Source organism: Pipra filicauda, unplaced genomic scaffold (genome assembly GCF_003945595.2).
Source record: "Pipra filicauda isolate LSUMZ 115617 unplaced genomic scaffold, ASM394559v2 scaffold307_size998922_pilon, whole genome shotgun sequence".
Lineage (NCBI taxonomy): Eukaryota > Metazoa > Chordata > Aves > Passeriformes > Pipridae > Pipra > Pipra filicauda.
This window is the reverse complement of record NW_024104429.1, coordinates 945,382-957,791: the sequence shown is the minus strand read 5'-3', so window position 1 is coordinate 957,791 and position 12,410 is coordinate 945,382. Positions and strand designations below refer to the sequence as shown.

The following is a 12,410-nucleotide window of genomic DNA, read 5'->3' as shown; positions in this document are numbered from 1 at the left end:
GCCTCACACTTTCTGCCTGAACACTAATGGAGCTTCATATCCTTAACAGAGCTGTCATTGCCCCTCAAAAACCTGTCACTCCAACGTCTCTTTACTCCAACAACCCACCTGAGCATTTTTAAGGCTTTATTCCACAGCAGCCTCAACCACGGTGGGAGCAAAAAAACACTTTCCTTCCTTCCTTCCTTCCCCCCTTCCCTGCTCCTACTTGAAAAGGCAGCTCTGTAAATAACCGGTGGAAAAAAAAAACAAACCAAAACCAAACCACCAAAAAAACGACTTCAAATTGGCTTTTTTTCAAAGGCCCCAGACTTAGCAACGACAAATAAATTATAAGCAGAGTTATGTATTATAAAAATACACGCCCGGCCCCCGCCGATCCCGCCCGGAAAAGGAGCCGTGATTAATTGGAGCCAGGGATTAATTTCTTTTGAGATGTGACAGGGGGGGGACGTGTTTACTCGTGGAGCCAAGACAAACATCGTACACCTTGTCATCAGTCTGAGGCACAAGAAAAAAAAAACGGTGCCATCCCCCGGAATATTCCTCTCCCTGGCTTGTCATGATAAATCCCGCTCGCTCCCGACTGCATAATGACACCCTCCTGCCACTCAGCCAGACGGGAGCCTAACAAAGGGGATTTTGCTTTGAAAACCCTGTGATAAGCTATTTGCTAACTGCTCTCCTCTCCTCCCCAAAATCGGAATTTACAATTTAAATCAGGTTAGAGGAGCTGCCAACAGACAGCTCGGGGCGGGGAGAGGCTCCGTGAGGTGACCGCAGATGAGGGGGCAGCGCAGAGGCAAAGGGGTCTGGGCAGCCCCCATTCCTGCGGGAATGGGGTAGGAACGGGGTCATTTATCTGGGAGTCTTGTCCCTTTCTGTGTGTCGCAGGTGGGGTGGGTGGCACTCCCCCCGAAGACACGGAGGGAAGCAGGATGTGGCTCCCCAGAATCCCTGGGAGAAGGTCTTTCGGCGCCGGACTCGGAGAATATTCCCTCTGCCCAACTCCCGGAGCCAAATTCAGGGTCTCCCTCCAAGCCTAAAGAAATCCAGGGATTCTCCAAAGCACCGGGGAGAGGATCTTTGATAGGAGTCGCATCCTAATCCCAATTTAGTGGCTCATATTTAGGAAGCGTGTCCGTGCCCATCCTGACCAGGAAGTGCCATCCTGACCCAGCTCCCGCCTGGCACAAAGAATTCCTGTTTGGAAGTGAAGGTAACATCTGATGGACAAACTCCGGAATCATTGCAGTCCCTCCTTAATGGCAGCAAAGGAACAGGAGGAGGATATTTCCAGGGCATGATTTATTACCCACAGCACACATGGAGAGTAAAATCAGGGCCCCTGTGCTCCTAAAAGGCTCATTTCCTTGGGTGCCATGGAATTCCCGATCCCTCTGTGGAAGGATTGATCCCTCCTTGGGACTACAGTGAGCTGGAAGCAATTAGATGCTCTTTAGTTTTTATTAGATGATCTTTAAGGTCCCTTCCAAACCCAAAGCATTCAAGGATGCCATGAGTTCCTAAACTGGATGCACTGAACGTTTCCCTTTCCAAAGCATCTTTTTGTGGACTATTTAAGGATTTTAGGAAGGAAAACCACAACATATCTGTCCAATGCCAACTGAATATACTCATATAAATAAATATAACTATACATGTGCATAAAATGTATTTACACATGCACTGTTTGCCTATAAAAACATGCAGATTCACCCCAAAAAAAGGCTATAAACTCATCCTGCTAAACATTTTTATTCCTGTTCACAAAGAACACGTGGTGTTATTGGTTTTTTTTTTTTTTAAACCTGAATTTAGGGAAGGGAGCAAAGGGAAAAAGGCAGATCTTCTGCTATACCAAACACCCAAATAAACCAGTGGCTGCAGATGCATTTATTGAACACAGTGGTCCATAAATTTCCACACGTGCTCAAACGAGGCATCCAAAAATAAAGGATCGAGACACGCAGAAATACACGGAAAACTGGATCCAGCTGCAAAGGCAAAACCACGGGATTGGACGTGCAACAAATGGCTCCCAGTGCCAGAAAATAAATTGTGGCTGAAAACAAGCTCTGACTTAAATAAAAAAAAAGCAAAAAAAAAAAGACAAATCTTACCTGATAAGGTCTCACTTTGTGGTGGATTTCCTGAATTCCGACCTCTCTCGTCCTCACGTCGCGGCACTGGGAAAAGGGAATCATAGAGGAGACGGTCAGGAAGCTCCGGACACAAGAGATTTCCGGGCAATGTCGGGTCCAAAACTCCGCTGAAACAGCTGCAGGGATGGATTTCAAAGGGGGGGGAGCCTTCCAGATAAAAGGGATCACTGATCCATCCCTGCTCCAGCCCTAATCCTGCCGGGAGAGAGGGCTCGGCGCTCAACGGAAAGACCCGCCGGCAAAAATCGATTTGCTGAGTGGCCATTGCGGCTCACGAGGAAAAGCAGCCTTGGATTCCCAACCAGCAGGGAGAGGAGACATCCATGGAACAACAGGAGAGGGGAAAAACGGCTTCGGAATCATCCGTTGTTGCCCCGCACTGGGAAGGTGGAACGCCGGCAAAATCCAGGCGTCAAACAGAGAGAGTTCGAGTCCCGGCAAACCTCTCCTTGTTTTTTAAATGGGAGCTGCTCCAGGGGCTCTTCCCGAATATCCGAGCGCAAACACGACCCAGCAGCCACGGAGCGAGCGCTGCCAAGGCTTGGGATGAGTCCTGGAAAGGAGTCTCCCCTCCCTCAGAAGTGAGACAGCGGAGGAGAAGAGGCTCAAGTGCTAAAAGATGGGTTATAACTCGCACAGATTTTGTGGTTTTCGGCAAAACCAATAAAATTTGAGGACTTTGGCACTCGCTCCCGTTAGCAAAGACTTTGGGACAGTGTGGGAATTCCTGCTGTGGGAGAGGGTTCATCCAGGTTTTTGTGGGTTTATTGGTAAGCCAGTGCTGAATTTGACCCAGCTTCAGCCAGGAAAGTGCTGCCACAACAGTTTTGCCCAAAGCAGCTGAGCTGCAAATGCTCATTTCATTCCACAAGTGCTGCTGGAATCGGAGGGAAGAATCACGGAATCACGGAATCAGAATGGTTTGGGTGGGAAAGGAGCTTAAAGCTCACCCAGTGCTACCTCCTGCCACAGGCAGGGACACCTTCCACCAGCCCAGGCTGCTCAGAGCTCCACCCAGCTTCACCTTGGACACTTCCAGGGATGGGGCAGCCACAACTTCTCTGGGAATTGCATCCCAGGGCCTCAGCACCCTCACAAGGAAGAATTTCTCCCCAGTATCCCGTCTAGCCCTGCCCTCTGTCACTTTGGAGCCATTAATAACCTCTACCAGTGGGTTAAAATTGCTCCAACAGCACCAACACCCACCTGCCCCTGTAATTCCAAAAGCCAGACATTTAAGCCAGGGAAGGAACGTGTGAAAATCCAATTCCCACAGAAACTCAGAGCAGTGGGAACAAGCTCAGCTCTTGTCTCGTGCCCTGTCTCCGAGTGCTTTTAAATTCCATTATCAGTATAAAGCCAAGATCTCACAAAACAATAGGAAAAATGGGGGGGTTGTGTCTGGGTTTTGGAGTGGGGTGTGATAAACCCAGGGCTCGGTGTTGTCTCGGGATTCTACAGCATGGAATCATGGAATTGTTAAGGTTGGAAAAGCCCTCTGAGGTCATTGAATGCAACCGTTCCCCAGCACTGCCAAGGCCACCCCAAGCCGTGTCCCCAAGTGCCACATCCACAGGGATTTTAAATCCCTCCAGGGATGTGGAATCCACCCCTGCCCTGCGCAGCTGTGCCAGGGCTGGACAACCCTTCCCATGAAGGGATCATTCCCAATATCCAACCTAAACCTCCCCTGGCACAGCTGGAGGCTGTTTCCTCTCCTCCTGTCCCTTGTTCCCTGGGAGCAGAGCCCGACCCTTCCCTGGATCCATCAGGGAGTTGCAGAGCCAGAAGGTGCCCCCTGATCCCTCTTTTCTCCAGGTTGAGCCCCCCCAGCTCCCTCAGCTGCTCCTGCTGCTTCAGCCCCTTCCCTGGACACGCTCCAGCCTCTCCATATCTCCCTTGTTGGGAGTGTCCCAGAGCTGTCCCCAGCCCTGGAGGTGCCCCAGCAGTGCCAGCACAGGGGGACAATCCCTTCCCTGCTCCTGCTGCCACACCAGGGCTGGCACAGCCCTTGGCCCCCTTGCCCACCTGGGCTCGTGTCCAGCACCTCCAGGGCCTTTCCCATCTTTCCAGCCACTCTTCCCCTGGCCTGGAACATTCCATGGGGTTGTGGTGACCCGCATCCAACTCCTGGCACGTGGCCTTGTTGCCCCTCACTCCATTGGCCTTGGCCCATCAATCCCATGGATCCAGCCTGTCCAGATCCCTCTGCAGACGATCCTGATCTCCAGCAGATCCACATCCCACCCAACTCGCTGCCACCTCTGCCTGAGGGTGCCTCGATCCCAGACCATCCATGAAGATTAAACGGGACCGTTCCCAGTGCTGAGCCCTGGGGAACCACCAGTGACCGGCCCCAGCTGGAGGCAAACTCTTCCCTGCCTTCCAATTTCCAGCAGCACAAACAGCCCAGAAAAAAGGGGAGGAACGTCCACTCCTCATTTAGAACCCCAGACCTGAGGAGTGACTGTGTATTTTGGGATTTTCCTTTGAAATTCCGCATCCCAACTGCACATCTCCATCCGCACTCAGCATCGGGCAATCCCTGGTCCCTGGGACCTGGTCCCTCCAACAAAAATCCTCAACAACCACAGACACAAAGCTGATCCCCATCCCTCAAATATTCCCTGATGATGGATTCCAGAGCTGGTGAACTGCCTGATCTTCGCCATCGAGCCGGCAAATACATGAGATTCCTACAAGGCCTTTTCCTCTCTTTCTCCAACCCGGGAAGCAGGAGGGCAAAGCCTATTTATAGTTTTCTCCTCTGACCCATGGAGAGCACAGCAGTTCCCTCGCATTCCGAGCTGTGCTGCAGCAGATTGTTCGGATCCTGCTCCCGGCAGCTGCCGAGTTTCTGCCTCACTAAATTAAAGCCCATAATCATCTGCCCAGCAGAGACATTTCCAGAGCGTGGCTCCTCTCAAAGCCACACTTCCAAGCCCTTTAACGCTCCAGCTGAGCCCCTCGGTGCCATGGATCGGCTCTCCCAGCTTTTCCAGCTGGTCCCGGCCGGGTTTAGCGGCAAAGCCGGGGAGGAGGTTCCACCAGGAACCCTGGAGAGCTCAATTCCAGAGGCTTCCCTCCCCTGCCGGGGTTTGAAGTGGAACGGCGGCGGGAGGGATGGAAGCTCCTCGTGGATGGCAGAGCTCTCTGCCAAATCCTGGAGAGAGAGGCTGGAAGGAATGATTGAAGGAGAAAAGTCCAGGGCAGCAGCTTAAGGAGAGAGATTAAGCGGGATGGAAAGCCCAGCTGGGAGGAAAAGAGCCTGGAGTTTCTTCCCTCGCCTTTCCTGACTGCAAGATCCAAGCGGGGTGGCGCAGGTAGCAGGGAGTTAGATGTAGCCTGGGGGATTATCCCTGTTAAATCCCAAAAAACACGGGTCAGAGGCACAGACTGATGTGGGAATCCAGGGATACGGGCAGCAGTCGGGGAATTTACAATTGCTGGATGTAGCGGTGCCTTAAAAGCTCTTTAAGGAAAGGGGAGCTGGGAAGAGGGAGCGCTAAATCCTCACAGAGATCCGTGGAAAAGTCGTGGTGGGGATGTGCCCCTGCCCACACGCCAGGACACCAGAGCAACCAAAGCCCTTTGGAAGTGAACCACAAAATCATGGAATGGTTTGGGCTGGAAGGGACAGCAAAGAGCAGCTCATTCCAGCCCCTGCCATGGGGGGCTGCCCCAACCTGGCCTTGGACACTCCCAGGGATCCAGGGGTAGCCACAACTTCTCTGGGAATTCCATTCCACTCCCTCCCCACCCTCCCAGCCAGGAATTCCTTCCCAACCTCCCATCTCTCCCTGCCCTCTGCCAGTGGGAAGCCATTCCCTGTGTCCTGTCCCTCCATCCCTTGTCCCCAGTCCCTCTCCAGCTCTCCTGGAGCCACTTTAGGCTCTGGAAAGGGCTCCAAGCTCTCCCTGGAGCTCAGGGTTTTCCTTGAATCCCTTGGAGCTGCATCCCACAGGATTTGTCTGATGGGAAAGTGAGAACCCCAGCCTGGAGACATCCCAGTTTCATGGAATCATCAAATCCCAGCAAGGTTCGGGTGGGAAGGGACCTTAAACACCATCCAGTTCCACCCCCTGCCATGGGCAGGGACACCTCCCACTATCCCAAGTTGCTCCAAGCCCCCTCCAGCCTGGCCTTGGACATTTCCAGGGATCCAGGGGCAGCCACAGCTCCTCCGGGCACCCTCAGTGGGTGGAACATTCTCAGGAAACGCGGGGTTTGCGCCACGTTTCGTTCAGGAAGTGGGACATCCCAAAAGAGAAAGGGCATAACTTTCCAGGAGGGGCTTTGGGAGTTTGGGAGGGAGGTTTAAACGGTGGGCGGGGGCAGAGCAGGAGGAACACTGGGAAAAGGCTGGGGATCCATCCTTCCTGGCTGCAAACACAAATCCAATTCCTCCCCCTCCCCCGTGTTTTTATCAGAAATATCAGGAATATCAAGACTCCTTTTGTTTGTGCTGAAACCTCTCCTGCAAGATTCCACTGAGAGCCCTCCTTCCAATTGTTCCAGCCGGCAGAGCGCGTGGGAAAAGAGGAAAGGAAGGAGAATTTCCAGCAGCATCGATCACAAAGGAACCTTTCCTGCCTCCTCTCTTCGATTTCAGGCTCCAAAAAAAAAAATGGAATATCCCAAACGAGTTACCAGGGATGGGGGTGAAAGTGCTGAACTAAAAGTCACCCAAACAAAACTAAAAGTCACCCAAACAAACCCAGCTTTTTAATGATCCCGGAAGGATCCTTAAAGTGCTTTTTTTTAGTCATTAAGTTGTTGTTTTGTTTTTTTTTTTTTTCAAAGCCCTTCCCAGGATTTCTTCTTTTACCTGTGTCCCAAGATCCTTCATCCTGGCCAAGGCGAGTTCCCTCAGGTTGCCGTGCTCCACCCCGGAGCTCACCAGCGGCATCGGGATATCCCTGCGTGGAAAAGGAAAAGAGAACCCTTTAAACAACTCCATGGGCAGGGAAGACACCACAAAGCCACCTAAGCCGAGATCCCAAACAGCAGATCCCGGAATTCCTCAGAATTCCCTCGGTTTCGAGCCCTTGGTTGAATAAAACGGGTAAAACGCAACTAAAAGCAGGAGGAAAACGGAGGGGAAAAGCTACAGATTTTATTTAGGTAAAAAAAAAAAAAGTAATATAAAAGTTGGCTTTAGGGATTAAAAAATTAAAAGCATAAAAATCGTGATTTTGTTCTTAGTTCTTGGGAATCTGGGGGAAAAAAACAAACAAAAAAAAAAAGGATCATCCAGCTGAGGCTCCACCTTTTCCTAGGAGTCCAGGTCGGATGTTCTTCGTGGAATCTGCTGCTGGAAAACCAGTAATTTGGAACCAGTTCTGCGGTTTGGGAGCTGAACGTCCAGCAGGGAAAATCCATCGGGATTATAACTTCTCTATGTTGGGATTTTAGCTGCTTAAAAGCCAAAAAGTTCTGCTCAGGAAAGGATTTGCAGCGGCCAGAGAGTCCAGGCCCTTCCCATGGGAATGTAAATTCCAGGAGTCTGGAAATGGCAGGACTCCTTCCTTCGGTTTTCCAAGGGAAAGCACCGATGGGATTTGAAGGCAAGGCCGGGTTTGGCCTCTGTGCTGCCTCCCAGGGCAGTTTGTCCTGCTGGAGAGGACGAAAGCAGGACACCACCCCTCAGGGAAGGCGGGATTTATGCATCCAGAGCAGGCTGGGAAGGAACCACGGGGATTGTTGGTGCATCCAAACCCCTCGGATCTTCCACGGGGAAAATCAGGACGACACCAATGTGGGAGACACTCAGCAAACTGGGCTCAAACATCCCCTGGTGAGCATTCCCCCTTTTCCTTTATCCATGCAAGACTCAGCAGCTTAAAGGACAGAATCATTCCCTGATTCCCCCCAGTCAGGGAATTGCTGATGGAATTAGCTTCATTGGATCGGTGGATCCATCAGATACCCGATACCAACGTGTTAATGGATCCATCCAGTTCCCTGTGGAATTGCTTTCATACCATTAACAATTCCTATGGTTGGCAATTCCTATTTGGAGCATTTTTTCCCCTATTTTTAGCAATTCCTACTTCGGGCAATTCCTGCTTTTTTATCTTATCAAAGGTAAAGGTCTCCAAGGGTCCCAAAGGCCTGATCCTTGTGCTGCTCCAGCCTCTGCAAGTCCGAGACGTTGGCAAGGGGGGGCAAGGAAAGGAGCTTTTCTTTACTGTTGGGAATAAAAAGAAGGGCTGGAAAAGACCTTAAAGCTCATAAATCCATGGGCAGGGACACCTCCCACTATCCCCAGGTTGCTCCAAGCCCCGTCCAACCTGGCCTTGGACACTCCCAAGGATCCAGGGGCAGCCACAGCTTCTCTGTGCAACCTGTGCCAGGGCCTCTCCACCCTCCCAGCCAACAATCCCTTCCCAATCTCCCACCTCCCCCTGCCCTCTGGCAGTGGGAAGCCACTCCCTGTGTCCTGTCCCTCCAGCCCTTGTCCCCAGTCCCTCTCCAGCTCTCCTGGAGCCCCTTTAGGCTCTGGAAGGGGCTCCAAGCTCTCCCTGGAGCTCAGAGTTTTCCTTTTATTCCTTGGAGCTGCATCCCACAGGATTTGTCTGATGGGAAAGTGAGAATTCCAGCCTGGAGACATCCCAGCTTCATGGAATCATCAAATCCCAGCAGGGTTTGGGTGGGAAGGGACCTTAAACACCATCCAGTTCCACCCCCTGCCATGGGCAGGGACACCTCCCACTATCCCAAGTTGCTCCAAGCCCCCTCCAACCTGGCCTTGGACACTCCCAGGGATCCAGGGGCAGCCACAGCTTCTCTGGGAATTCCCTTCCGGCCCCTCACCACCCTCACAGCCAAGAATTCCCAATATCTAATCCTAATATCTCATCTAAACCTACTCTCAGCTTAAAGCTGTTGCCCCTTGTCCTTGTCATTCCACACCCTTGTATTCCATTCCCTCTCCAGCTTTCCTGTCGGGATAACCTGCTGTCTGGGCACGAGCTGAATCTGAAAGCACTGTGGAAAGAGAGCCTGGAAAGGGAAGCTGTGAAGGAAGGTGGACTCGTGGAGATGGAAAGGGCCTGGGATGCAGGGGAGAACGAGGGAAAAGTCGCTCCCGTTGTTGGGAACAGCCCGTGGATGTTTTCAGAAACCTTGGCTTCGTTCATTATCCTGTTCCTGAGTCACACAACGGCCCTGGAAGCAGTTCAGATCCAAGTAATAACTCCTGGGCTCCGCTCTGGAGGTGTAAAAATCCGTAATCACCATGGACCCGTTCCAGCTGCCACGAGCCGGGAAGAGGGAAAACCACTCCGGAATATCCCAACTGACAGCGGGATGGCAGCTGGAAGGGGGGCTCAGGGCAACAGCACACCAAGTAAAGCCTTTTCCAGGCCTGAATTCCTCAGGAAAAGACCTGCTAGGCTGCCGTCCTTGAGGAATAAACCTGCTGGATTTAGATGCGATGCCGCGGTGACGGCGCCAGGAACGAGCTACTCCTTGGAATCTCTGTCCTTAACAAGAAATTCCCACATTCCTGCCTTGTTTCACGCCAGGCTACTCCTAATTTTCTTGTTCTCTGCCCAAATCAATGTCCCTGTTTCTTAAAAGGTAATTCCTTTAAAAGGTAATTTCTTAAAATGTTCCCTGCCCGTGGCAGGGGGTTGGAAACGGGATGAGTTTTAAGGTCCATTCCAACCCGAACCGTTCTGTGATTCCACGATTTTCCTTCTCTCAGAGGTCGTTTATGTCCACATCTATCCTTCCCAAAAAAGACTGATGCTGCCCTGCACATATTCCCCCAGTTCATTCTCCCGAAGATGGGGCTTATTCCACACAAGGCATTCCCAAAGCCTGCTCCGACTGCTGCATCAACACTTCCATCTCTAAACGGAGTTATCCTGAAAAAAATGCTTTTCATGGCTGCATTCCCCAGTGGTTCATCCTATTCCAGGCCAGGACATTAAGAACTTTTCCTCCTCTGTTATGGTGATCCCAGGATTTACAGCAAAACCCCCCGGAGTTTGATGCCCAACTTCCCTGACCTGCATCTCATCCCATCTCCCACTCCAGCTTTGCCACCAGCAGATCCTCCCCCTTCCAGGGATGCTTCCCAGCCCTCCAAGGTTTCCTCAATGCCTTATTCTTTTCTGTGCCACTGTAAATTCATGCAATCTTGAACAAGGTTAGTTTTTAAATGGGCATTTTAGAAATTCCACCATTATCCCTGAATCCAGAATTTCTTGGTCAGAGCTTCCCAGCGTTTCTTGCCTTTGGCCACTTCCTTCTCTGACACGTTTCTCAGCTTATCCCCACTTTGTCACCCTTCCAATCAGGCACAAAAGCAAATTCTTTGGAGAAACCCAGGCAGGTGAGGTCTCATTCCTCACTCTCCTCTTGGAGAGCACAGGATTGGAACCGATTCCAACTCACGGAGCCGGGAGCCAACGGAGTATTGTCTGTGCATGCAAAAATAGGGGAGTGTTTACAACCTCCCTTCCTATTATCAGGCAGATTTAGGAGATAATAGAAGCAAAATAACCCAGGGAAGACCCCACACTGCTAATGGAATGATTATCCATAATTCCGGGAGGTGGGTGCTGGGAATAATGGCGCCACCACGGAACGTTCCCGAAAACCCTGCAACACCCACGGGGAGAGAGAGGAAGCCTCCACAGCCAGAAAAATGACACAGCTCACAGCTCCTGCCACAAAGAGAGGAATGTTCCCCCACAGCCAAGAGGCAATTATCCCTCAGGATCATTAAAGGGCTGCGTCCCAGGCTCTTGTCTGGCTGCCGGAGGAAGCGGAGCCTCCAGAAATTTCTGGACATGGAGTTCCACCTAAAGAGCTCCTCATCCTCCTCGGCCTCTCCCGGCCTGAAGAGGTTTTAAAGCAAAAAAAAAAAACCCAAACCCTGAAGCAGTTTTAAAGACCTTTAGTGAATTAATGATTGAGGCTATGAGAAATAATGAAAGGCTGAGTCAGACCTCGCTGCAAAAGTCCAGATCCCTCCGAGCGCAGCAAATCCGTAGGCATGGAAAATTACCTCTGGACACGGTACACGCGAGTCCAAGGGGGGACAAGGGCCAGGATTCGGGCCACCAGATCCACCAGAGTGCTGGGGGGGTAGCTCTTGTATCTCCCAGTTTTCCAGAGCTCGTACAGGCCGGTGCCACGGATCACCAGGGTCGGGTAGAGCTTCATCCCGTCAGGGCGAAAAGCGGGATTCTCAAAAAACTCCTGCGGGAACGGAACAAAAAAAAAAAAAAAAAATGGGAGTCAGGGCAAAAGAAAGAAACTACGTTTCTCCCCGAGCTTCGAACAAAACTGATTTCCAGAGGGGTTTTTGCAAAAGGTAATTTTAAGTGTGTTTGAAGAATTCCTGGGTTGGGAGCGTTTATCAGCTCGCGGCGGGTTTGGAAACGAGAGGAGCGTGTTCTGGGTTTGAAAAAAAAAACAACAAAAAGACATTAAGGGAGGAAAAAAAAATAAAATTAATCCACATGGCAACACCGAGAGAGTCAAATCTGTGCCTTGCTCGTACCTTTCAGCAGGAATTCAATAGATATTGCAGCATTTATTGTAACAGACTGTGCTCGGAATTAGAACAATAGGAATGAGGGTACTTATCTCCCATCTCAGCAGGGCCACACTTAGAGATTAATCAATGTGTCTGGGCCACATCATTTGAATAGCAATGAAGAAAAACAGATTTATTCTGCAATGATGTTCTCAACAGGCCCAGGGAAACGGCAGGATGAAGTGCAGCTCCTGCTTTATTCCTGCTTTATTCCGTTTTGCGCCGCCAACGGAGCGGCTCCGGCTCGCGTGTCGGGGTTTTTTTCCGCAGATTAAATTTCCAGTGATGACAATTAAAATAAAATCACTTGCAAAGGGAAAAAAAAACCCCAACAAACTCCAAAGGCCCCCCCCCTGAACCAAGCAAGCATTAAATTGAGTTAAGTGATGACACGGCCTCGCTGCAACGGGATCCGCGGGCCGGGGCTCAGGTTGGATTAGACCATGGAACACTTGATATCCATGGCTTGATCCCTCTCTCCAGCATGGGATTCTCACAGGAATAAAAACCCACACAGGTTTGTTAAGGTGAGTTAATGGTTGGTGTGTGGTCTCACCAGTCGCTGCTGAAGTGCTTCACCAGTTATCCGGAATCATGGAATGGTTCGGGTGGGAAGGGACCTTAAAGATCATCCAGTTCCAACCCCACTATCCCAGGTTGCTCCAAGACCCATCCAACCTGGCCTTGGA

The 12,410-nt window shown here is 51.1% G+C and overlaps 1 protein-coding gene across 1 annotated transcript in view; it reads right to left on the bottom strand.

Moving 5' to 3' along the window:
* ELP3 (elongator acetyltransferase complex subunit 3) overlaps positions 1 to 12,410 on the bottom strand; it is a 97,047-nt gene that overhangs the window by 22,945 nt on the left and 61,692 nt on the right. Inside the window, exons 10-12 of the mRNA XM_027733468.2 lie at positions 11,188 to 11,381; positions 6,994 to 7,084; positions 2,124 to 2,189 (exon numbers count right to left, since the gene is read on the bottom strand). Coding sequence (XP_027589269.2) covers positions 2,124 to 2,189; positions 6,994 to 7,084; positions 11,188 to 11,381 — 351 coding nt within the window. The remainder of the gene's footprint in view (positions 1 to 2,123; positions 2,190 to 6,993; positions 7,085 to 11,187; positions 11,382 to 12,410) is intronic.